Source organism: Pterocles gutturalis, unplaced genomic scaffold (assembly GCF_000699245.1).
Source record: "Pterocles gutturalis isolate BGI_N339 unplaced genomic scaffold, ASM69924v1 scaffold12818, whole genome shotgun sequence".
NCBI lineage: Eukaryota > Metazoa > Chordata > Aves > Pterocliformes > Pteroclidae > Pterocles > Pterocles gutturalis.
The window spans coordinates 75,273-102,179 of NW_010120638.1; the positions used below are offsets into that span (position 1 = coordinate 75,273).

The window sequence follows — 26,907 nt, forward strand, 5'->3', positions numbered from 1 at the left end:
CCGGGGTTATTGCTACTCTTCCTTAAGCAGTGCACAACTGCTTAAAAAAAAAAAAACAAACCCAAAAAAACCCAAACAACAAAACAAACTCAAATAGAAAAAAAACCTCCAACAACCCCAAATCACTGGGTATAATGTACTTAAATCAGGACATATAATAGAAGGATTGTCAAGTCCCTCTGCAGACCACTCCAGACTTTCTGCCTGGGTACTGGCAAATGGACAAAATTCTCTAAATTCTTGCATGTCCTGGCATGTGTAGAGCTGCCTGAGCCTGTTCTTCATCATCTCTCTACTGTATTCTTGGAAGTTGTATCTTCTTGTCAGGCAGAAACAGGAAACGGTGCCTTTGGAGGAATTTCTACCATATGTCAAGCTAGGGAAAGCAGTCAGGGGCCGGGGCCAGGGGGCGTGTGGGGGAAACGTTGGAGTGTGGTTAATAGGGATTTTAATTGAGAAAAGTTCCCTCCCCTCCCCAGCGTTAGCATTGCCTCCCTTCCCCCACATTACAAATGGAAAACTACAAAGAAAGAATGAGAACATGACTTCTCAAAGGCCAACCATTAAATCAAATCACTGTAGAGTCAGAAAGCAGCCTTAAGTGCCTTAAATTTCGCTGCTCTTCTGCCCATGGGAGCAACTGTCTCCTAAAAATGGCCAGCTTTTTACTGCAGAAAGATAGGGGAGCATGACTAGGCACTTATAATTTTTTTATTAAATTAAATAAAAGAGGGTAATAATAAAACAAAACAATGGAGAAAGATAAAGACAGAAAATTATAGATACCTATTTGGAGATTTTGAGTAACTTCTTTTCCAATGCTTCCCTAAAGGAGAACATCCTTCAAAACCCCCTAATTTGTTGATAAATTACATTATGCAAGTTGCATTTGTTCTCACCCACTACCACACTGGCAGAGCTTAGGAAACCAGTAATGTTGCTATGATACAAGGAACCAGTCATCTCAATTCTGGCTCCTTTCCATGTATTTAAAAATATCAGAAAGCCTTAGAAAAAGCCAAGAGGCTGCGGAAATTCTTGTAAGGCTACACTGCAATTCAGTGCAGCTTTTGCAAACACTGAAAATAAAGAATGGGAATTTTGTGGATGGTGATGCACATGTAAATGCTAGAATGATGGCAATGGACTTGGGAAGAAACAAGAGATCTACAGCTATACATACATTGTTAAGTCTTAGGGGCCTAGGAAGCTTCTAAATGCCTGATCCACAAACTGACTAGAGCTAAACATTTTTCCAAAGCCAAAAAAATCACTTATGTATCTTCAAAATCCCTTTCAAAACATGCCACAGAAATAGCAAAAAGTTACTGCATTACACTTTAAATTAACTGAAAGGAAGGAAAGACAAGGTTTCCATTTCAGTTTTAAATATCGAAAGTGAATGAATGAAAAATCAGTAATTAAAATATGTCATTACTCTTAATATTACTACTGAATCTTCATGCTATGCTTTTTATCAGCTAATATCAAAAGGGTATTTCCCTCTTGAAATTAGATGCTTGATATAATCTGTAATAAATACCTAGATACCTAGAAGAATTTAGGCACTTTGTTTTAATTCTTGGCATTGCTTAAGAGTGTGACAAGTAATCTGCAAAACAACTACCAACCTGCTTAGGCAATTCAGCATCCATGGACTTGTTGGCTTTGTGATGAAGATTAGTCATCTAAAGCTAAAACAAAACTTTGGGTTCCCTCCCTGCCCCCAGGAAAGAAACTCTGTGGCTGGACTAAACCAAAAAGATTCAAGCTTCCTCTTGCTTTGCCTGCTTTCACATAAATCTTGTATGCTTGTCTGCATTTGGGTTTAGATTTAGCAAAGATTTTAATGACTAGATGCACAACTATGATGCCTTTAATTTAAAAACAAATAAGCAGTCCTGAGATACCTGCAGGAACAGTTCATTAAAGCTTTCCAAACAAATAAGGAAAAAAAAATTAATCAATCTGAAGCAGGATGGTAGTACACTATTGTAACTTTGTTGGTGTATTAGAATCTATAACAAGTTTAGTAAAGACTCAGACATGTTACCATGAAATATTGCAGGTATATCACACTAGTGCTTTCTTCTATTGATAATCTTTTATAACCACCAGAAGACCATCTTCTCCTGAAAATGTACATAAGTTCCTTTTTTCTTTTAAAATCTTGTGCAAAATAAGCAGCAATTACCTTGTGGAAACGGAGTAGAATTCCTCTTTGAAAAGACATTCCTTGTCTGCTACTGTTATATTTTTTACATCTTCTGCTTTTATTCCCAAATTAGATCCCATTATGGTCAAAAGAATTCCACCACTTAGTGGTCCAGTTTTTGGCTCAATCTGTGTTTGCATGAGGGAAAGTAAATAAAAAACAATCCAAAATTAAATACTGCAGCGACCATGTTGCTCTTCCATATTATTTAAAGCTACTTTGACTTACCTGTACTTGAAATGCAAAAGATGTTTCTTGTAGGACCCCCACAAAAACATGCTATGTAACTTTTTAATGTTAATTAATTATTTGCTAGCTCAGAACTGGTACTGATCAGCTGCAGATTTCGTGTCTCCTGTGGCAGACTGTTATGTACAAAACTCTTGCCTTGTGTTTACTCTGTATTAATTTTGCTTCTTCCACCAGAGCACTGTAGTTTTGAAAAGCAAATGGTTCAGGCTCCTCTTACAGTCATTCCACAGACCTTTTCCAGCACTTTTTTGCCATCGTTTTCTCCCTTTAGGTTTGCATCAAAACATTGCACCTTCCTAATATACAGTGCTGCCCCACACAGTGTCTTCAAAAGTTCCTCTAGTCCCCTGATCTTCCTTACTGCCTCAAATGGTAGGATGCTGCAGTACATGGGCTGATGCTAGTTAAATAATTTGGAATTAAAATGAGGACTAAGAAAATCCTGCAGTTGCGGTGGACTTCTCAGGCTGAAATATGGCCTGAACAGGCACTGGAATTCTTAATATTTGTTGGGACACTATCCTGCTTTCCTCGGAGCACCTCCAGGCAAGACCTTTTGAGGTCTTCACCTTTGGAGGGCTGCAAGTTTACCACCAAGAAGAGGGAGATTGCACAGTTCCAAATGTAGTAACTGGAAGCCAAACAAATACAGCTTCTAAAAGTCTAGACTTTAATGTCTGCTCTATCAAAATCAGAGTTTCTTAGATCTAAGCAAGTCTGAGCACAGAGACATGGCTGCTGCTACCTGCTGGCCAGCCCAGCTCCAGAATCACTTGCTCTGTTTTCCCACTGGTTAAACTTCCTAAAACTTCTGCCCGCTGGCCATCCCTTTGCACTCAGCCCATGAATAAGCTAGCTGAAAGATGACTCAACAGTTTGTGTAGATCTTTCCAAATATTTTGTTCAAATCTGAAGCTAACAAAAGCTTGGAAAAGACTAATAATTTACTATTGAGTATTTAATCCACAATCATGTACAAACAGTATCCCACGTGAAAACACTTTTTTTTTTTTTCCCCCTTAATTTTCCTTTTCCTTCCCACTCAATCTTTATCTGGGCACAGCTATCACACAAATATTCTTTTCCACACTTTCTGTTGAGATTTCAGGGTCTGTCTTCCTTGGCAGACTTCAATTGTTTACCTACTATTTCTTCTTAGATACACCATCATGGCCAACTTTGTCTAACATGCTGCCAGTCTGCCTGTACCCCACCTCTAACTGTGCAGTTCAGGAGATTCAGCATCTCCACCATTTTCAGCCACAGGTTTATGAATTTAGCAGTTCCTATACACTGAAACATCCCTATTATGACACTCAGCCCCTGTCAGTTAACATATTTTGTCATAGCCTGGGATATGTTCTCATCAAATGGTGCGCTTGAGTTTCGAAGTTCTAATACCACTGTCGCAGCAATTTAGATTTGCCCAGTGGAAGTAGATATCACACTTTTCCCAACAATCACGCCCCGAAAAAACCAGCATTTGGCTTGTTGCTGAAAAGGACAAGGATTTATCATTTCTTGCTTTGGCTACTGGTTCACCAAGGTGGACAACACTCTTCCCTCACCCTGGGGGAATTCTCCAACTGCAGAGTAAGTCAGGAGGGCACATCTGGCCTCTCTGACTTCTTACACTCAAATTCTACAGCCTTGGGTTTGATTATGGTGTGGACTGGAAAATATCACTGGCGCCTGGAGCACACTGTGACACAGAAACAACCTGCTCCCTTATTAAATACTATTTAAAAGTCTAGTTTGAAGCCTTTTAATGAGCTTGCTAAGTGCTTGTAGTTCCAGGAGCAGTGAACCTCTCTTACAGACTTATTTCAGGTAGAAAGGGCTTCAAGAGAGGAAAAAAAAACCCATGCTAATTCCCAAGAATCAAGTGCTACATTTAAGCATACACTGCTAGCCTGGCTTCTGGCACTGTGAGGACAAGGCTTGAAAAACAAGGAGTCTCAAAGACTCCTTTCAGTCTCTTATTTTGAGTCTTTACAAATCTCTCTCACACATGACTGCTGGCATTATTTCCTTGCAGCTATTTCAGAGGCTTACTTAACAACCTAGGAAAAAAACCCTGCCTTTCAGTATGAGCTTGCTTGGATGCTTTCTCCTGAAAAATAATAAACTGTTAGAATCTTACGCGAGTGATTTCTGGATGAGGACATGTGTCGGTGGGAGGAGCATGACATAGTTTTTCATAAACGCACTTGCTGGGCTTGCCATCTTCTTCACACCAGACACACTTATAGTCATGATGGGCTGCGAGGCATAAGCTGCAGTCGCTTCGTCCATAAGAGCAGTTGTACAGAGTCACTGAAATATGAACGGTAAATGCACTTAGACATTTTCCTTTGTTTTAAGGATACTGAGTGTGTTATAGGAAGGAAAACTAATCCTATGTACACAGCCTGCCTGTTGCTCAGTTGAGTTGTGTAAAGAACATGCATGGTCTGTACTTAACCCTGAGTGAAGCTGAGAGAAAAGTGTATTTTTCCCCGTATGGAAAAACCTGAAATCTATCCATGTGCAGAGTATGACTAAACTATCAAGTAGAACCCAAACACATTTTTGTCACTCAAGCATTGTCAAAACACTTAAATACAAAGTCTTTTCTTTGACTATCCTCAATGAACCTGCCTATACAACCGTTCAAAGACCAGTTCAAACAAATAGGTCCTCCTGGATTACCAGGAGTCAGACATGAAGGGTACAAACTCTGCATGCGTGTCAGTAGGGACAGACATCAGCTGGAATGGGACCTCCGCCAGTCACATATTTAAAGGAGGAGTTGCCTTTGTTGGCCGTTTCCAGGACATTTGGGCCATTCCAAAATCACTGCTAAAGCCTGAATCAAATAGGTTAACATTTAATGAAGTGTTATCCTTTGTTTAAGTAAATACCTCTTAATTTCTCCATTCCCTATTTTCTGGCTTTTGTTTTCCCTTTTGCCTTGAACTGCCGTCCTGATGTACACCTTATTCCTTCTGTAGTGGGGTTTAATTCTAGTTTTTCTGAGCCAAGAAATCACATCTGACAGCCATGCTTTTCTTACTGATGAACCACACGTGAATTGGCCTGGACACTAAGCTTGTTTTGGCCCCCATCAATCTCTAGCATAATGCACAGTCATTGAACAAAATTAATTTTTCCAAATAGATGAACGCCTTGAGACATAGCTGGGTGGTTCAGCACCATACGGAAAGCCTGGGCTTGCAAGAAAACATTTGGAGATGCACTTGAGAGCTAGCCCAGAAGAAAACAGACTGAAAAGATGCCACATATTTCCCTCAGAGAAGCATGCAAGTTGCACAGATCAACAGCGTGTGAGTGCTGTGCTTCCCTGGGAAGGTGACCCAATTATTGTAGAGAGGGAAACTTCTTGCTCCCTCCTTTTCTGCTCCTTCCCTTCATCCCAGCTTTGTTCTACCTTTGTCTGCTCTCTTCTTCTGGCCACACCGCACAGCCTCACCCTCCACCACCAAGGCTCTGGCACTTGTTGAGTCTTCTTGTAAATCAATTTAATTTACCAGAACAGCAGAGAGATACCCAGGTTTCCTCCTGTGCTCTTTCAAGAGTTAAATGTGCTCACAGATGGGAGTGGGCAGTAAAAGACAGACTCAACATCTCCCCTTTCCAGTAGTGATGAGCTGTTTTATGTGCTCATTAAGTCTCAAGAAATGGTACCCTTTGGGACACTGAGTTTTTTTTCAAACAAGTTTCATCCTTAAAGATATAGCAAGCAAACTCAAGTAAACAGAGGTGATCAGGTGTGGGCAAGAGAGACTAGGATAAATCCCTTTGAGATTGCATATGGTAAAGGCCATCAAAAATGTCTATTTAAGAAAGCTTTTATTCTCAGAAGAGCAGGACTCTAGGAAGGACACCAGCAAAATCACCCTCCAGTCAGTAACATTTCAATGCACTTGATATCTTCCCAGATAAGAGCAGCAGCAGTAGCTTTTTAAATCTAATTCCAAGAGGCTGCCATGTCAGATTTCTACTGAAATGAAAAAGTAAAATGAGAATGCTGGGTTTCCATTATTTTTCAGCAGTGTGCTTATTCTCCTGCTAGGCATGAACAACATTACAGACGCCCAAAACTTAGCCACAGTCTCTCTGTCACTTGCAAGAGGGCATATTACCTCATAAGGGCAGTTTTTCTCTAAATGCTGCATATTTAAAAACCTCAGCATTCAGTTTCACAGCTAATCTTTAACAGAATAGCATGTTTTTATTCTTTCCCTTTCACTGAAGAGTTAATGCAATGATGAAGTGCAGTTTTAACTCTTCTTACATCTAATCAGCATATCCACTTGATTTCAAATAGCTTTACCAGCACAAACTCAGTTGAGACATCATTGGCGATGTATTCAAAGCCAAGGGACTTTGGCATTTGTAACAATGAATCAATGAGAAAGAGCATCCATTTGATTCAACCCCTATCTTGAATTCTTAAGGAACTGATGAGCACAAAGCAGGAGTAAGTAGCACCATTTGCTTCATATACTGACCACATGAGTATGGAAGTCACTGAGTAACAAAGATAACCCAAGCAGTATTTTCAACAGTTTGTGTGTTAACTATTCAGTCTGCACGTTGGATGTGAATGTAGTGCTGGGGAAAAGCACTACTACTGACAGCCCTAGTACGCTGCTGCTTGCTTTTATAGGCAGAAGAGATGGTGCGGGCAGCAGCAAAGAAAAGCTTCCTCGTGTCTCTGCTGTGAATTGCTTTTGCAGCAACCAGATTGCTTTCTTAATCCTGCACTCTGAAAAGCTACTACTGCACAAGGACTTGAGCAGGTAATATTGTTAAAAAATCTTCCCCTTGCCCTCCTAAACCCTCCGTTACTCACCCACAGCGAGACACGGCCACCTGGTAGGGCACAGGAATACGCTTACTGAATTACTTTGTTATCCTTCATCGGCTGGACAGGGATTTTCATCCCATCCCATCCCTCAGTAAACAATGTCAGCGCTGCAATGTCTTGAAGTCCCTCACATCCAGCTGCATAAGTGCGATGGAGAAAGCTATGGCCTTAAAGCATTAAACACTCCCCCTGTTCACTGATCAGCTCATTAAATGTACCAGCAGCAAGCCACTCATTAGATTCCAACTCTTATCCATCACCTTGAGATACCAGCTGTGAAATCATTGATAAAAAGGACAAAGGATAAAAGGGATATATTGGTTTTCATACTGTTCAGAACCCCTGATGGCTGGAGATGTAAAAATGCTATCGTAACTTAGTATTCACTAAGTGCTATATGAAGAAAGGGTTCTTTCACTGGCAGGTTCAAAGGTGCTTCTCAGAAGCAACCACATACCCAAAGCCAATTCTTTTCAAGATGCATAAAAAACATTACTCTCCAGATTTCATATGGCAAGGAAATTTAAAAGCAGGAGAGAATTTTGATTTGAAAAAATCCCTTTTGTAATAAAAAAGTCATTTGTTGCTAATTCTTCAGTTCCCCTCTTGTATAGGTTCTATATTTCAAATTGAATTATAACATTTCTTTAATAATTTAGCTAGGTTTTTTGCCCATGTTTTTCCCAGAGTGGGAAAACAGATGTTGGGAATATTTGGTCAAAATACTGCAGTTTTAAACACCACAGTCTTTGGAATGGAAATTAAGACAGTGTGAGATTGTAATATCACCTCCCCATAACATTCATGGCACGTCCCCTTTTAAGTGCTTTCAACACTGCATACAGAGCCATAGGGAAAATCTTCTAAAAACATACTCCTATGCTGCCAATAAGAAAGGGAATAAATTTAAATATTGTACAGATGAAAAATATGGTCCAAAGATTTAATCTGCAGGGGAAATTACTTGGGGCCAGTATTAGTTTTCCTGACGTTGACTCATGACACAAGTAACATGTTGCCTTGCAGTTTTTGCAAGATTATGCCTTAAACTTCGGTCCAAAGGAGTGTAAGGTATGTCCCAGTTCCCAGATACTGCTCCACTGATTTTGATGGAGCTTCCTCACCTCAGCTCAGGACTAGGCTCACAGACATAATTGCTTCATTGTTGTATGTTGACAGAAATAAAGACATTTACATTTATAAAGGAATTTATATCACAGACCAAGACTTTGTTCTATAAAACACTTAATATACTTTTTGTTGCCATAGAAATAAATTAATAAATTAATGAGCTGAAAGCACATTGAATGTTTCTGTGTATTGCTGATCACCAGCAGACATGAAAACTGCAGAACCTGTCTGAACTGAGACACAGTTGTAAGTTGAGATTTCAGGTGAAGTCCATAGGAGTGGCAGTGAGAAGGATCTCATTTCTGCTATTGGAAGAGGAAGCTCATTGGAGAAATGACCATTAAAAAAATAATAATCAAACTATCTAAGCACATTTGAACTGTGAAGCTTTGTTATTAGGATTACCCTTCCGAGCAAAAGCAAACTTGAAAATAATGGTAGCATATTTAAAACAGCCTTTAATATATACAACACTGATGCCTAATTAATGAGCTTAGTCTTAATAACTTTTGATCTGTCAGATTTAATTGTTTCATTCAAACCAGTAAAAGCTACAATGGTAACATTCTCATTCACATGACTCCAAATTATGAAGGAACAGATTTCTGTTTACTGTAATTAACCTCCCTTTAATCCCATATTTCATACTTACCCATCAGTTTGCTGTCAATCTTGACCTTATCTGCTCTTATGGATAAGTTAAGTTTTAGGGTCTCATTTGCACTATAGGAGAACTGGAAAAGATGACACAGTAGAGATATTTATACCTTCATTTAGCAAGGCTCATTTCATGTATTTTCTATGATTCGCAGTAATCAGAGCTGTGAAGGTTTTAGAAACTATTCCAGACCTTATGGTCTTTTTTTCATCTTGGCCAAATAAATTTATAGAAAAATGTTTTAATCAACCTAATCCTTCACAATCAGAATTTTCAAGTACCAAGGGAGAGCAGTATCTGGATACCCGCTTTTCATTAATTTAATTTCCTTTTGGTTATAAGTATCCAAGTAGCAAAGGTACTGTTCAGTGCTGACCCTGCTGAGTTCTCCCTTCCCACACCATCTGGCCCCATTACTTCTGTGGGCACGGCAGACTTGCACCACACGGAGAGGAAATCTCTTACATCTTTTGCAGTGCAACCCCCTTGTTACAGCCAAAGCACAAGGTTCATGTGCTCCAAGACATGAGCTTCTGCTCAGGTTGAAAGACAGCAGCAATAAAAACCATCAGGAAAGAAAAAGAGCAAAGAAAAATATAATAGCTTCATAAAGCAGACGCTTTGTGTGAGGCTCAAATGCTGCATAAATGCCAATTCATTCTCAAAACTACTCTGTTAGTAAGCTTCTAACGCATAAAAGGTTAAAGTCAGTATAACATTTGAGTCCAACTTTGAGCTTGGTAAATAGACTTTTTTTTTTTAAATATTATTTCCTTTCTCTGTAAAATAAACCAGAGTGAAAGAAGTAGAGCTAGTAAGTAGCCAAAAAACAACACACTGTTACCATTCCCATTTTTACAGATATAAAATGGGAAACATAATGAATTGGGGTGTGGAGAGGCAGAGCTCTGAACTTCTCATCTTTTATCCTCAATGATTTCACCAGATTGCACAAAAAGTGATGAATAGAAGAGTAATGGTCCCAAATTCCTCTAGGGACATTTCAATGAATCCACAGATTCCATAGATAGAGAAATCAAGGAGAAAAATGGAAGGCTTTGAGGGGAGACCCCAGGAGCTCTGAGCCAAAGCTACTGTCTTTCACTGCTACTGCCAAAGGAGAACCTCCATCAGAGGTGACTTTCTTCTCTGACGGAAACCAATGTTACGTGTATATTTCTGGACACATATGGACACTGGAACAGGTCTATAAGAACTGAATATGTTTGGTAGGCAAATAATGTTTTTGCATTTACCTCTTTACTCATGAATGAAAATTTTCCTTCATCTGATTCATCAACACGAGCTTCAAATTCAAATTGTCTGTTTCCAACCACAAATATTTTATCCTATGAAAGAGAAAAGTTCAGCTTAGAATTCGTATAGCATCACCAAGTGTAATAAGATTATCACCAGGCAATATCCTGTTCAGCACTGTAAGTAGTAAGACCACATGGAGGCTAAACAATTAAAGTCATCTTCTGAAAATGAAGCTAGTGGAACACTGAGCCAGCACAATCTGCTGCTTTGCTGCACCCCTCAAACATTTGTTAAAGGTGGAAGCACCAAGCAGTACAAATAAAGCAAGAACATATCTAGCACTCCATTTCAGGGAGCGATAAGAAAAAGCCAAGAGATGTGAATACTGGATGACTTCACACATCAGATGTGTTATTAACAGAGCTGTGTGAGTTCTGCCCTTTAAGTTTTCTCTGTAGGGATGCTGGGAAGAGCAGGAACGCAAGAACTACACAGGAAACTGGAACAAGCATCTCTCAGACCTTGCTGGCTTTGTTTCTCCTGCCTCACCATGACTCCAGCTGTGTTTTCACAAGACAGTCTTTGATAGCACCAGTTTAAGGGTTTTCCTGCCTCCTAAACACCTTCTTCCCCCTTGGCCCTAAATCTATTCATTGCTGCCTTTAGTCTGCAGCACATACTGACCCACCCTGCACTGGCGAAACTCTCAGCTTGGCTGTTGCATGATTCAATCGAGGAACAGAACTGGCTAAAAACCAAACACATCACCCCATGACACTGTTTTTATGCTGGGTCATTCTCCTGCTCTGGCCCACAGCACAGCTGCACTAACAGTTTTGCCAGAAGAACCAGAGAAAGAAATAAGTAGCAAGGACATTTTCAGACAGTATTGTTGGTAAAGACTTACAAAATCAGAGCCCACTGGGGGACAAGACCACCTTCACCTTTTTAGAATCATCAAATGCCCTGGGTTGGAAGGGACCTTCAAAGATCACCTAGTCCAACTCCCCTGTCATGGGCATGGACATCTTTCATTAGATCTGGTTGCTCAAAGCCCCATCCAACCTGACCTTGAACACTTCCAATGATGGGACATCCACAAAATTACTGGCCAACCTGTTCCAGTGTCTAACCACACTCACAGTAAAAAAATTCTTCCTTATATCTTCTCTAAACCTACTCTCTCTCAGTTTAGAACTGTTGTCTGTTGTGCTGCCTCTACAGGCCTTGCTAAAAAGTTTCTCTCTGTCTATCTTATAAGCCCCTTTTATATCTTGAAAGGCCACAAAAAAGTCTCCCCAGAGCCTTCTCTCCTCCAGGCTGAACAACTACAACTCTCTCAGCCTGTCTTCATAGGAGAGGTGCTCCAGCCCTCTGATCATTTTCATGGCCCTCCTCTAGACCTGCTCCAACAGGTCCATGTCCTTATGTAGGAGGCCCCAGAGCTGGACAGAGTACTCCAGGTGGGGTGTCTCATGAGAGCAGAGTAGAGGGGGAGAATCACCTCCCTTGACCTGCTGGCCACACTTTTTTTGATGCAGCACAGGATACGTCTGGCTTTCTGGGCTGCAAGCGCGTGTTGCTGGGTCATATATAATTTTTCATCCACCGGTATCCCCAAGTCCTTCTGCACAGGGCTACTCTGAATCCATTCATCCCCTAGTCTATATTGATATTGGGGATTACCCCAACGCAAGTGAGGGCCTTGCATGTGGCCTTGTGGAACTTCATGAGAATTTCACTTTGATGCCTTCTGTGGATGTAAAGAACTAGTCCCTACTTTTGCCCAGAACTCTTGAGTCTTGGAGTACACGGCAAAAAAATAATGGTTATGTGATTCCTCTTTCCTGCTCCCAGTTAGTCAGTTGTCTCCTGCTGTCATCTAAGCCTCACATATGAGGATCTTATCCTATCTATTTCTAGCTACTTCTTCAATGATTGAATCACTGGTAACTCACAGGCCACCAGGTTTATCTAATTAGGGCAGTAGAAACCTTTCCTATTGCACCTTCACTTGACAGGTTGGGTAGGGGACACAAGAGCCCACCAAGGTTTGGGGCTGAGGAGAAGCACAAGTTTTAACCAGATAAAGGGCCTGACTCCAGTCTCTGGGAGGTTTATGTTACAGAAGGGAACAGACTTTTTACTTCTTTCTCAGAAGCTGCACATAGAAAATAAGCTACTGACTGAGCTCTGAAAAACCTTTTCTGAAAATTTTACAGCCCATTCTGCTTTACAGAAAATATCTACATACTCCAAGTTTTAAAGCACCTTACAAATCGCTTTTTTGTGAAACACTGCCTCAAAAAAAACATTTCAATATATCATGTATTTTTCAAAAACGTTCAAATTCTGCTGCTGCTGCTTTCCTACATGCTTAACAGAAGGTGCTGGGAGAGGAGGGGTGGTTTGGTGTGCATGACAGCTACCACCTGGAGCAAACTGAAATCAGGAGTCACTACACCAGGCTCTTGAGCAGCAGGCCACAGAGCTCACATTCAGCAGTCTGGGTGCAAGAAGAGATATGTAGCAAACACTGGGAAGTGCGTTACAAATCAGACACACACGACAAAGACAAATCCAAATGGGAAATTACTTTCAACAAAAATCTTTGTAGGGCTAATAAAGTTATCTTGATGCTGGTACATCTGTCTCTTCTACTGTGCCAATCTTTCAAGGACCCATCTGGAGAATGTGTCTCAGAAGTTGCATGCGATATGACTGATCAGTACTAAACTTTCCTCTCAACTGCTTGTCCCAGATTAGGCTATTCCTAAAAGAATGAAAACAGCTTGGATTTACTTCTCCTTCCTATTGAAATTATTTCAGAGAAAGGCAGGTCAGAAAAACAGTCAACAGCTTCTCCTCTTTTAGTGTATTTCTCTCCAGTGGAAGCCCTCACAAGGAGATTTATTCATTGTACTGTCAGTGTTCACAAGTTAAGAGGTGCATACAAAATGCATGAGCTTATTCTTCCACCCTCAATTCTGCAACAGCAGTTTTCGAAGCCATCCACCTCTCCCACTTACTGAGTAAGCCCAAACCTTCACTGCTAATCTCCACCTGGGAATAGGGATGCTTATATGCACAATGTTGGCTAGTGTAGTTAGTCACCCATGATTAAGGCAGGTTGTGCATCGCCCTTTTAAGGAAAGCACAGATTAAACCAAGATAATAGAGCTAGTAGTTCAAAACACAACAGAACATTCATTTTTGCCTTTTCTAAGTACGAATTAAGGCAAGGAAACTAGGAGGAAAATGCATACATACTGATGTTTTAATCAATAAAGACCTTAAATGTGCTCATATCTACACGACTGCTACCTCCAAACACACAGTAATGTCCAGCATATCCTGTGGCAAAATTGTGCCACATGAGAAGCCACACACTATTTTGCGTTTGGGCTGTGGGCCAACCCCTACAAAATATCCATCTGTGGCTTCTCCTGAGCTACCCTACCCTCCATGAGGTGTTTACTAAAGGCTGAGTGTAAGTAATGCCCTTACTCAAATGAACTTTCTGATAGCATGACTGCACAGGAATGAGTGCCAGTATGATTACAACTACATCATGCCTTATTTGTCTGTTTTCACATATACTTAGAGGTCTGTGTACACAGCTGTAGTCACTGTGTGTGTCTGTTCAAGTCCCGGCTTTATTTTTTTGACTTAAAAATACACCTCTGTACCAGCATATATGAAGCTGCTCCCATGATGTTCCCACATGGCTCTCACCTAAGAAAAATTATTCTGACATCATTTGACAATCATTGCTCTCCAACATCTTTCCAGCCTAGGGCCTATGCACTCATCTTACTTCTTACAGAGACTTGAATTCCACATAAGCCATCCCAGTTCCAAGTTAAATAAATGCATTCTAGGTCTGCTCTGTAGGCGAACTGCTAAACATTGCTACCTATGACAAAGCATTCAATCCACAGGATGTGTCTGCCTTTGTTAAATGGACTTGATACTTGACAGGAAAAAAAAAAAAAAGGGCAGAAGCTTTTTCATTCCCTTTCTCTACCAGGAGTTCAGAAAGATTAAAGTGCTTATTCACAGAATGATAAACTAGATGAAGGAGCTTTTGGGTTTCTGGCGCTCCAGAAATCACATTCAGCACATCTAGATTATGCACCTGCCCTGAATTTGTTCTCAAGGGAGAATGGGTTCTTCCACTTACACCAAGGGAGCAGGGAAAGATTTTGCTCTTGTGCAGAAAAACAGCTCTTCACAATGCTAAACAAAAGGAATGTGAGTAAATTCCCTAGAATACTTCTCCATTTTTAGGAAAGAGAGCTGTGGCCTTTAAGACAAGTGTTGTGTGCCACATCTCGCACACAGATATTTTACCAGGCACAAGTCCTGGCATCCCAGAGAACAGACCAAACTCACCAAATTGCTTTTCTTTGTTTACATATATTTTAAGGTCTTCAAGCACAAATGTTTATTTTTGAACATATATTTGCGTAACATGATCTTGATCTATGTATAGTGTAGTGACATACAGCATGTTCTTCATATGATTGCAGTGCTTGTCGGTTGCTTTTTACCCTTCTCTCAATACCCTTCTTACACTGTTACTCTTCAGACCTATTTAGCCTTTTCCATCTCTTCGCAGGTATAGGAGAGGTGACAGAAGGACGTTGTAAGCTATACAGTACTTCAATTTGGCAAAGCAAAAAAACCGCCAAACCCTCAGAAAACAAGAGCCTTCCTTCCCTTGATAGACGGCTGGTAGTCAAAGCAATCAATACAATCTCCAATGTGTCTATCATCAATTCGCATTTACACAAAGACAGCACGGAAACAACAGAAACTAACAACATTTGAGCTATCATCTAAAGAAATTGTTTCTAAGCCTCATTTTGATCAAACTAACAGTAACATTTAATGCATTGTCTAGGTTATAAAACAATCAAAAGCTTGGAGTCAAACTCCAGCTTCTTAGAAGCTTTGTAATTTACTTTCTGGAAGCAAGTACTGAGAAAGAGAAGTCTTTGCTACAGTTCAGAAAACACGCTATCTTCTGGTTTGATGGTCACACACACACACAAAACCAAAAGATTGTTTTATCCAAACTAAGAAGCATTTAATTTCTGAGTGCATTTTTTTGTCTGAAAAATGAAAACCTAATTAAGCACACAGAGGGATGTAATTCTAGAACAAAAAAACAATGTGAATATTTAATTAGAAAAAAGATATGAAACATTCACAACTCCTAAGTCTCCTCTCATTTCACTAGATGAAAAATAATTGTCAAGTGTTTCAGTAGGTCTAATTTACATTCTTTACCCACCACCCCCATCTAGTAGTTAATATATTTTGTCCAGCTCTGATTCTGTCTTCATCACGACTCTACCACAGTAACCAATATTATCTTAAACTTGAATGTGTATCTCTTTTCCTTCTTTAAAAACAATTATGCGCAGGACCTCCAAGGAACAAAACCTAATGCTTTGGTTTAGGGGTGTGGCTGCAGTTTAAGTGAAATTCAAATGACAGCTAGCTTTGAATTAATCTGCTTACCCGATAATAAGCTAGATGTCTTCCCTCAAAAGACACTGTTGTTCGGTACTCCATAGGTATTATTGCAGGGCTGGGGTTTAGAAACTGTGGGCATTCTTCTTCCTGGGGAGAGAAACATTTTACACGTTATTCCAAATAAAAAGTCTTATCACAACAAGCTCCGATGGCCTTCGGACAATGGAACGATTGTTCTGAAGAACTTCATGCTTAAAATACAGTGACATGTTTGATTACACCCTTTCAAATTAGACATGCTAAAAATGACTGCAGCATATGTCAAAGCTGTGGGTGATTATCTTTCCCAGACTTGAAATCTTCTTCCTCCCATTGAAGCAAAACAGTAAAAGGAACAAAAATATCCTTTCAGGAGTTATTCAGTCTCACTGCCCCTCCTCAATCACACCCTTAAATTCCCATCCCCGCACTGTCACTAAAAGAAAATACCTTACACTTCTGAAGTTAACTTTAGAATAATTTTTAAACCCCTAATTCAACCAACTGATATGAGAGAAAAAGCAAAGAAAATATTGAAATGTTCTAATAAAAACCTAATAATCTTATTTTTCAAAGTTACCATATTTTGTTTAATCACATCCTGTTCCGAAGAGGACTCTTCACAGATATGTCTCTTCCAGTCCCACTGGCAATTCCATCTATTGCTTGCACAGGAATAGCATCTACAAACATAACATGATAGTAAGGACAAACTGTCAGGCTTTTTCCCCCATTGACAAAAAAAGTACATGAAATTTCATCTTTATTCATGCAGGATAGATCAATCTTTTATAGTGTCCTTACTATATTAAGCTGAAAACTTCATAGTAAGAACAGTTCAAGAGCCCCCAAAAGCTGTTTTCTCCCTTAAAGATTTAAGCAAGAATTAGGAAACCACAGCATCTCACACAAACTTGGAGATCAAGTCTGAAAAGACTGGAAATTATCTTGATCAACTTTCATACACAAGGATGAACAAAGAGGGGTTTGGGTTGGCTGTGCCTGCCCTGGGGTAGCAACATCTCAAGCAGGGCAGACGATGGGGGCAGAGTCAGCTTTGTCCTATTTGAATGCACTGCAACCCAAAGCACCAGTCTTATCATCTGAGGGAACAAGTAGGTAAGCAGATGTCCACAGAGCTCACCTGCAGGTGCATTAGCAGCTACAGAAATGGCAACCCAATGAACTTGCCTTTAATTACATGTGCCATGAATATTCCTATTCCACATGTTTTATATTACCAGCTCACCTGGTGCCCTTCAACCATTTTTAAACTCTATTAAAATGTAAGAAAAAGAATTTGGACACCGGCAAATTTTTAGTGTCAAAGGCTTAATTATGAAATGATTGAGTAACTCAGCTGCCAGTTACCTGAAACACCATGCTACATGATCTAAAGACCTAAGTTAAGAAGCTGAAAATACTTACGGCTGATTTTCAAGAAGGTTCATTGCTTCTTCACAGTCATAAAAAGGGTAAGTATGTGATGCAAAAAATATCTTGTTCTTTCCAAAGGTTAACTGAAGTGGAACTGAAACATGATCTATCACAAAAGAAAAAAATATCTAAGTGGTTGTTGAATTATTTAGCTCTTGAGCTGAATAATACAATGATAATACTTTTATTATTTTACAGGACATAAGGAAATGTTTAACTATACTGTTGACTCTTTGGACCTCATGACCTGTTATACTTTAGATCTATAAGCTCTGTTTTGTCTTTTTAAGCTTTACAGAATTTTCAGGACATTGTCAGAAGAAAAGCAGAGATGGGATAAAGGGAAGAAGCAAAAGTACAAAATAGCTTTGTTTTATGAAGGTGTTTCTCAGCGGTGCTAACATCATGCTAGAATTCTAAAGAGTCTAGAAGAACAAGGAAAACTGAATAAGGAGATAATTGAACACAGATGAAAACTGGCATGAGAACAGACGTTTTAAATAAAACATTTTCTTAAATCTGAATATGTCTGCATGTAAAATTACTTGTTTCATTTGTGGATTAAAACTGTCATCGTCATGTGAATTAAAGCAAGTGATCTTTGTGGTTAATGCCCAACAGTGCCTGCAATGCTAAGTTACCACAGGCATTTGTAATCTTCAGTTTGCCGTGCATGATTTCTCCACAAATGTAATTCTCGTCTGGATCATTACTGAACAAAGAGTGGAAAATTTATCTTTAGAAATGGGTGCTTTCCTCAGCGAAGCTGTTTGAAATACCTTTTGCAGAAATCACTAAGCCCTTGTGACAAGCTATTTCACAAGCTATTGGGCAACTTCAAACTCTGCTTTCCTTGAACAGGTTCTTGGAAGACCATCAGCTGTTTGTCTGGAAGTCACCTTTGCCTGCATTGGGTCCCCTTGAGTATTTCAGGCTGGTAGGAATGCCAGGGGATTTCCTAAGAACAGGACTGTAAAAAAGCATCCTTCCTCTCTAGAAATGTCCTATTCCCTTTGTAACCAACCCCAACCAAAGTAACTCAGACTTTTCCAAACTCAGTAGAGTTTCTGAACAGTAAGTGGATGGCTCTGGACTTTTTGTCACACGGTACCAGGAACCACTGCCCCTGTTCATAACCGTTTGCATTCTGCTGAGGAGTCTGCCAAGCTTCTGAGCATCTTTATATTACTTTCGAACATCCTTTCAGATGGATCCCTGCGTGACGAACTCGGGGAGGTGTATTATTTCCAGGTGACTTGGTTACTCAAACGCCATCCCTGACAGACTTCTAGTCTCACATTTTATGCTGGAAAACGTCAAGCTGTCATGTTTATCAACCTGGCAGCTTTATGTCTTGCTTTATAAAATATTATGTGAATTGGCCCTAAAGAATGGAGTGCTGCTTTAACACTTAGCATAATCTGATACCGTGACAGCCCCCAGCTAGTTTAAAACTTAAGAGTGAGATTTTAACATCATTACTCTTCCTGCAACTGAAACTGGATTTTGATCAGTTTCAGGCTTAAAAGAATTGAAACTTATCTAAAAAGTGCTTCCAAGTACCACTCTGACAGTTCATAGCTGTCGTGATACATACAAAAGGGTTATCCTCAGGGGTACCTTGCAAGCTGCAAGAGCATCCCTTTTCTGTTTTTTGTTTTTTGTTTTTTTTTTTAACTTAATACATAATAAACAATGCTGTGTAACCAGTTATATTCCATGTGCTTATGCATCAAGATGTATGAACTTAAAGCATGAATAGAGCACTATCTAGGAAATAGCACAAGAATTATGGTTGGCAACAGACCTTAAGCATATAATCAGTGGTTCAGAACAATGACAGAGCCTTTAATTATACGATTACATATTTTTCTACTGGATTTACTATTGCAGAAGCTGGAGGGAACACAGCAGAAAAGGCAGAAGGCTTTATGAGAGAAAGGACAGCCTTGTGACATGCACTAGAAATCAAGCCACTGAACTACAGCTGAGTACAGCAAAACTAAGACATCAGAGATGAAAAACTTCACATCTCAAGTGCATATGTGGCTCCTCATGCCCCACAACTCAGAATGATTAGAGTAAGAATAGTGTAGCTGGGTTTTGTTTTTGGGACAAAAATTAGCACCTCTCTATCTCCATATCTATGTCTCTAATAAGCTCCTGTTTCAGGTTCATGGTAGAAATTCTGGGAATGATACAGCTTGTAAATACAGCAATGGAAAAAGTTTGAGCAAACCTTTTTTTCCCAGATGTTTGACTGAACAAAGGTCAGCAATAGAGTATGTGGGGAAACAAACTGGAAGAGGAAACAAACTGCATGCAGCTCATGTAAGAGCATCACTTTAGAAGCAGCAGGCTATATCCTTTACTCTTATTCTACCTGAAGGGTAGCAATATTTCTTTACCTTGACCTTTTGGTGTTGGAGGAATTATATCAGGTGGATCACAGATAATAACCCCTTCTTTTAATTGAGCGTAATGGGTTGTTTCACCAAATGTACACAAAACCTGGTCACTCTCAGTCAAAGTTGGCAATGGACTTACAGTCAGTTCCACCTGGAAACAAAATTTAAAAAGGGTAAAATATTTGAAAGAAATTAACCAAGACCCAGTAAGATTTATGGCCAGAGAATTTTCAACTGCTTTTTTTTTTTTTTTTGCCCAACAGTGACATTTTGGCTAGTATCTCAGGAGATGGTTCTCCTTTTCAATTTTTATTTCTTCCCATCTGCTAATCTCTTCTTCTTATTATCACTAATTTTCTAAGACTGGGTGTACATTGATTTAGACTGGTACAAAAACCTCTTGTCCTGTCAATGCATTAGATAAGAACAAATATGTCTGTACAGACACACCCAAAGCCTTTTATTCTTGTCCTCAGCATCCAGTTTAGCAACAGTAAACAGAGTGGTTAACACTTAAATCCTGACAAACTTAATTAAAATTACATTAACCTTAGGTGTTACTAATGAATAATGAAACCAAGGCTGGATGGGCTGGAAAAGCTGGAGTTCAAAAGGGCTGAACAGAAAAATGGATTCCTCAAGACTCAATGTACATGCAAGAAACCAACTGATATCTATCATTACTGCTGAAAAAGGATTTCTGAGTGATGGTGAGATCTTAACCTCCTTGAGGAAATTATCAGTACAGAGTGCATGTAAGAAACCAAAACCAAAATAAAATGAGAAAACCTAGCAAGGAAAGAGGAAAAAAATGAAATTAAACTTTGGATACTGTCCTTGATTTAATGCTTCAGGTGTGTTAATTATACAGTTTAACTTTTTCCATTTTGTATTACCAGTAGAAATGACAGTCATCCCTTTCTCACTGAAACTGGTCCACTGTGTTATGAGCTGCAATATTTTTTGGTGAGTAAATGAATCATGAGGAGACAGTGACATTGCTCATGTTACAGGCACCATGTAAACGCTCATTTGAAGTTGGGTTTGGTTTTGGGTTTTAGGTATTTTGGCCTCGGATGCTGATATGAGACACTAGAAATGAAGTGTAGAATGAAGAAAAGGTGTGGACTTTAAGTGGACTAGTTACGCTCTACTCACATTTTTATTCAACAGAGAAATGGACTTAAGACAATGCTGTTTACATAATTCAGAAATGGAACTAAAGTGACTTGAATGAAAGTCTCTGTCTTTCTGACTAAAAGGGATTAAAAGCCATTTTACTGATTTTACTTGCTGAGCACACCCAGGAAGCCCTCAGTCTGCATTGGCATGCTCCATTTGGAGTTAGAGCAAGCTATGACACCCTGGTGACACTCTGAACACTCAGTTTTGTTGCCACAGAGTCGTCTTGCATGTTGAATTTACCTTCTCAATGTATCCCCACAGACTTCACTAGGTAGGCAAATCCACTGCTGATTTTAAAGCAACAGCTTATGGCTTTGCTGCTTACTTAAGTTTATCCTCAAGCAAGCTGAAAGGGCAGCATGAAATCTCCCATCAATTACTTTTTATGGGTTATACAACATTGTGCAACACTTTAATAATATTCAGATAAGTGTAAGTGCTTTATCATCCATAATAGTGCATAATTTTGGCTTACAGAGAAGGTAAAAAATGAGTATTTCTTACAAGAAAACATGAACTACAACTGGCAAAAACAGCAGGCATGAAAGAGAACTGTGAGAAACACCAGAGACGGAGATACCCAAACCACTATCCTATTCTTAGTCTCAACTGTGCATAAAGAAATGCAGATATTTATCTTCCTGGTAGTCACATCAATGTGTTTTAAGAACATGAAGGGAAACCATTTTCTTGTCATACCTTAGCAGGGGCTCTGCGACTCATATTTAGAGGGTCTGCACTAATGATAGTCATGCATGTGCCACTTGGACTCCACAGCCAGTGGTTCTCCTTATCAGCTGTTCCACAGTCTGCCTTCTTTGTGCACCTGACAAAACAGGAACAAAACCCAAAGCAAAGCAGTATTACAGGTGGATTCTGTTTTCTCTGAACTACACAACAATTTCAGGATTAGAGCCTGAAATGGCAACACAAGATGACTGGGAATATGCTTTAATATTGACTACTCAGGTTGGTATTAGAAAATTTTTAATATAATAAGTGGTGGAATATGTACAGACGGTTTGAGATGTCAAAAGCTAGTGGGGAAACATGCCTAAGGTATTTTGGACACCACCTTGGATTAAACAACCCAAATCCATACAGAAGCATTAATATTTAGCACAGGAGCCATCAGGCAATGGAGCCATTGCCTGATTATCTGAAACCAGGCTGATTAATCTTCACTGTAATAAGTAACAAAGTCCTGAATGAGTGGGTACAGTCTATTTTTTCTGCACATCAGACACCTACATGTTGCCAGTAATAAGACACTCCACTCATGAGAGTAAAAATGCAACAGAGAAGTATTTCTGGGGGCGCACTGGCTTGTGGAGAGCTCCTGTGAAACCATAGCACTAGAAATGTTATTTTTGTAGTGAATGTTTTCATTAACTCCTGACATTATTTAAGACCTCTCTTAGCCAGGGCACCATTACCATTACAGGAAGACAACAGTAACTGTGCAACCTCACCAAAAACAGTGTGAGATTTTCCCAGCTCACGTACAGCAAGGAGAGACAGAAGAGATGCTGCAGCGCAGAAGCTGCATATGTCATGGCTACAAAAGCTTGGTGAAATGCGTTGTGTGGCGACAGACTCATCCTTAGTCTTTCCTTTCTGTGCAATGTTTAGGAGAAAATGCTGCAGGATATCTGGCTGCTGTAGAAGACTATTAACTCGTCAGGGGCTTTAATGCAGTGCAGTTGCTACACAGTTCTGTCAACTCTGCCCTTAAAGATCTCATTTACAGAGTCTGTGGTCACATAACACATTCCTAGACACACAATTAAGTGTGTTCATAAGACAAAATTTGGTGCAGATGAGAAAAACATTAGAAATTTAGCACTTTTTTTTTTTCCATTGGAAAAAAATACTAGCAAATGCAAAAGTTCAGGTTTGCCTGTTCTCAGAGACCATCAGTATTTTGACATATTGAGGTCAGTGGTCATATCAGAAACCTGAAGGGAAATCTAGGGAAAATTGCCTTTTGTATGATGTATGACATGGCCTTCAACTCCCAGCAGCCCAGGAGGAGTTCAAGGTGTATATTCCAAATCCCCAGGTTTCATCCACAGCAACTGAAACCCAGGCTGGAAGAGTTACACTATATTACATAAACCTGCATACACCACATAAGTCTCTCTGCAGTGCTCCATATTATGCTACACATCAGGCTGACAGGTAACTTAATGTTCACATTTTCAGTTCACATTTTCAGACAGGAAGCTAGAAGTCTGAAATTCATCTGCATACTATAATTAAATAGCCCTTTTGTTCCAACAGCATGTACTTAGAATCATGAATTCCCATTCACTCATGCCAAGGGGTTAATTAACTTAGTAGTAAAAAAGAGAGCTGCAGGACCGTGCTTCCCTCTTGCCACTCCAATCAATGCAGAGCGCAAAGAAGAGATATTCCAGAGCTGTTCAGTGCTGTCCTAGTTTACATATGTTTGAATATTAATTCAGTTAACCTCTGCAGATAGTCAGTCAAATGCCACTTTCTGCTTTCCTACAGTTAGGTGAGTGTTCAGTGCAGCTACATGTCTTGATAGATGACATTTATATAAAAACAGCATTTGAGCTACACACTTTATTTCAGAGATAAACAATTTTTTCTTTTATGCTCTGTCTTACACTTCTTGCTCTACTTAAAATATATGCTATATTTTTTGAATTTTAAATAGGGAGCACGCTTAATTTCTGGGAGATTTGACTGTGGAGTTCACAGAATGATAAAACATGCAGTTAGATGTTTACTAATTTTCAGTACCAGCAGAAAAGTACGTATTTTCCCAAACAAATCAAACCTGCAGAAGTCAACAGGAACTTCTTTGTGTGCACAGAAGATTGATATCACTGTCTGCGTGACAAAATTAAATCATTATCAGGAGCATACAGCTGAGTACAAAAAGCTGGGATTGCTATGCTGAGCAGTAACCCACCGCACACGTCATAACGAGCTGTTCCACTGCCTGCACCTGAGAAACACCAGCAGCACTCACCTGCCCTCTCTCACACACCAGCCGCAGTATGGATCCCTCGCCTGAGCACACTTCTCACAGTCCGAGTATTTGTGGCAGTCCTGTACAGGTAGCTGATGCACCTGGAGAACCGAAAGTAAGGCAAACTGTAAGGGATCTGAAGAAGGCACAAGGAGACGAGAACGTTTGTGGACAGGATTGTACAGAACTGCTGCAGTGGCAGCAGAAGACTTGAACCTGTATTGTTATGATCAGAGCTCAGTTAGATCTTAAGAAAATCCATACAAAACCAGAGTGTGGTTATCCCCCCTTAACAAAGTCCAAATTGACACACTTTCCCTCTTCTTTTTCTCACCAATATTCTCTCATGTCTCTTCAAACTAACACAGGACATTGCTAGAATCAAGAATCACAAGCAAGTCTCCAAAAATTGAGCTTTTCAGTCCCCCCACTTACACTACTTCTGGAAATCCGCATTACAGCAGCAACTGCAGAACAGCAACTGCATGAAACGCTCTCTGAATTCAAGAAACAGCTACTGCAGGATGGATACTTTTGAAAGGCTAACTTGGAACTGGCTAGATAGTTTTCTTAAAACAGAATATCTTCCCCTCCATATTGCTAGCATAGAGATGAAATTGTTTAGAAATGTGACCATCAGTGGCACTTTTAGCCAGAGGGCATCTCAGAAAGTCTGCAAGCGTGAGAGAGCCAGGGCGCTTTGGGTTACTGCCCTTCTCCACACACAACCCTCCACCGTACAATACATTCACAAAAGAAAATCAAAATAATTATGACAGGAAGCAGCAGGGAAAAGAGCATCATCAGTTCTCATGTCTCAGCCCCCTAGTAAATATATAGCTTCTGGTTTTGATTTCCTTTGCTGCTGAGAACAAACAATTTTGTCTTTCTTTGGTGCACACAAAAAGGAGCCAGCATACAACCATTCCTTTTAGTTCAGCTGCTGAAATGATGCAAGAGGAGAACAGGAGGTATGCCTTCCTGTCCATGACTAAGTTTTGCTTTTAAAGAGCACAAAAAGTCTAGCAACAGTAACTTTGAGATGTAAGTTTTCTTTTTTCTACCTTATGCTCTCATTTAAAACAACTGGAAAATACAAAGCTACTTTGAAAGTCTGAGTTTGGCCTTTTCTTTCACATTCAGAGAGTTCAGTCTGACTCAGTTAAGGAACATGTCAATATTGGATAGTTTTCTTGCATTTATTAATACTGAGGTTTACCTTTTCAGCATTCTCTTCTCTCACAGATTCTCGCCTAACTGGAGCTGAGTTACTGGCACTCTGTTTCACTAACTGGTACCCACGAGTAATTTAATATCCAGTGAATGGCTTTTTTACGACAAAGTATTTATTTCATAATTCTGTCAGGCAGAAACAAGCCCTAGAGATTGCAGGCTCTGCAAATTTTATGTAACCTTAATGAATTTAAAACAAAAGATCTGTTTACAGCCAGCTTCAAAATGCAGAGAAACTAATTTTAGAGATTTTCCAATTAGCATTCTTAAGCAAAGAAGAGTGGTAAAAGCTAAAACTAGCAAACAAGCTAGTGATCTAAGTGACTACCACAGGCTTCCGCTTGCCTCCCAATATGGTACATACCAGAAGGAATCTGGGATCCTACCAGTGATGTTCACATGTAACAAACCGGTGTGAGCACGGCAGGGGTGGTATGCTCCTTTCCAAGTCCCCCAAGAAGCTGCAAGGGGTTTCTCCTGCTCTCTGCCCAAGCTCTGGGAGCACAGCAGGGAGGAAGGGGCTGACTTTTGAAAGCATATGCTCCAAGCCACCCACTGCTATTCACACAGCAGCAGAAGATGGGAGGAGAAGGGGGAGAAGTGAATGAAACAGAAAAGCAGGAGCTTGTTTCTCACTATGGCTCTTAACCTCTGTATCGTTCTTCCCTGTATTTTTCTCAATCTGATTTCTTTTTCAAGGCTGCTTCAAGTTATCACCTACATCATCACTTTCAGTTTGCTCAAGTGTTTACAGAGCCCATGCAATTCATTTCCAAATGCTGAGGCAGGCTGCATCTGCCAGGTAGCTTAGCATTAAGCACGCCTGTCAGCACAGCTAGCCTGCCCTTTATTGTTTACCTTATTTTAAATAACTCTAAAACATTTTAACTCCCAGTGCAGGGTTCCGATATCTCTATTCCCACATCTCCCAGCTGTGCTTAACACAGAAGTGCATGTTTCAGCATTTATTCTTCTCCCCTTGCCTACATCCCTTCGTCTCTCCCAGCTCCGAAGTCCTCCATTCTCCTCCTGTCTATCTGCTTCTAAAAGTGGGTGAGACCGCTCATTGTAATTAACTGCTGGAGATGACAGTAATGTAATGCCATTACAGAGCTCCCAACTTTACTTTAAATTTATATTTAAGCTGAACGGGTTTTGTAAAAGAAAACTATTATTCACATTATTCAGAAAATGCAGTGTCTATCAGAGCTACTTGGAAAAGATTAAACTGAAATCCTTTCTTTGGCAGAAATTTGCTGCTTTCTGAATTTAAATATTTTGTAGAGATGGAATTATTTTTTAGCAAATTTTCTCTGAAAAATTTGTCTGTGGCCTTCCTAAATTCTACCAGTTCATGCAGACAGCCACCAGAAAATTTGTCTTCCTTCAAGGTTGCTGCCACCCCTTACACTGCTCAGCAGCTCACGCCATTGCCTGGTGGGGACCTTGGGGCTTTTAAGCAATGTGACAGCTTGTCAAACAGGGTGCCAGGCCACCCAGGCGTTTATGGACAACACTGAAGTTTGGAGTTCTGTTCCAAATCTGAGCAGAAGCCAAATGAGAATTATCAATTACTCAAAAAACCCCCAAAAAAACCAAAAAACCCAAAACCAAAAAACCTCTCTCACACACTGTCATATTATTAAATGCTTTATCAGTCGCTTATCTGACACTTTTTCTACAGTGGTTTCTAGCCTGAAAACCTTCAGCTAGAATATAACATTCCCA

At 39.8% G+C, this 26,907-nt stretch overlaps 1 protein-coding gene across 1 annotated transcript in view; it reads right to left on the minus strand.

Annotated features, from left to right (window-relative positions):
- The window catches only part of PLXNB2 (plexin B2), a 79,336-nt gene that overhangs the window by 45,696 nt on the left and 6,733 nt on the right, over nt 1-26,907 (minus strand). The window contains exons 4-13 of the mRNA XM_010076983.1: nt 23,947-24,047; nt 21,642-21,768; nt 19,758-19,908; nt 17,341-17,455; nt 16,493-16,595; nt 15,919-16,020; nt 10,386-10,478; nt 9,124-9,205; nt 4,611-4,783; nt 2,195-2,343 (exon numbers count right to left, since the gene is read on the minus strand). Of these exons, the coding sequence (XP_010075285.1) occupies nt 2,195-2,343; nt 4,611-4,783; nt 9,124-9,205; nt 10,386-10,478; nt 15,919-16,020; nt 16,493-16,595; nt 17,341-17,455; nt 19,758-19,908; nt 21,642-21,768; nt 23,947-24,047 (1,196 nt within the window). The remainder of the gene's footprint in view (nt 1-2,194; nt 2,344-4,610; nt 4,784-9,123; nt 9,206-10,385; nt 10,479-15,918; nt 16,021-16,492; nt 16,596-17,340; nt 17,456-19,757; nt 19,909-21,641; nt 21,769-23,946; nt 24,048-26,907) is intronic.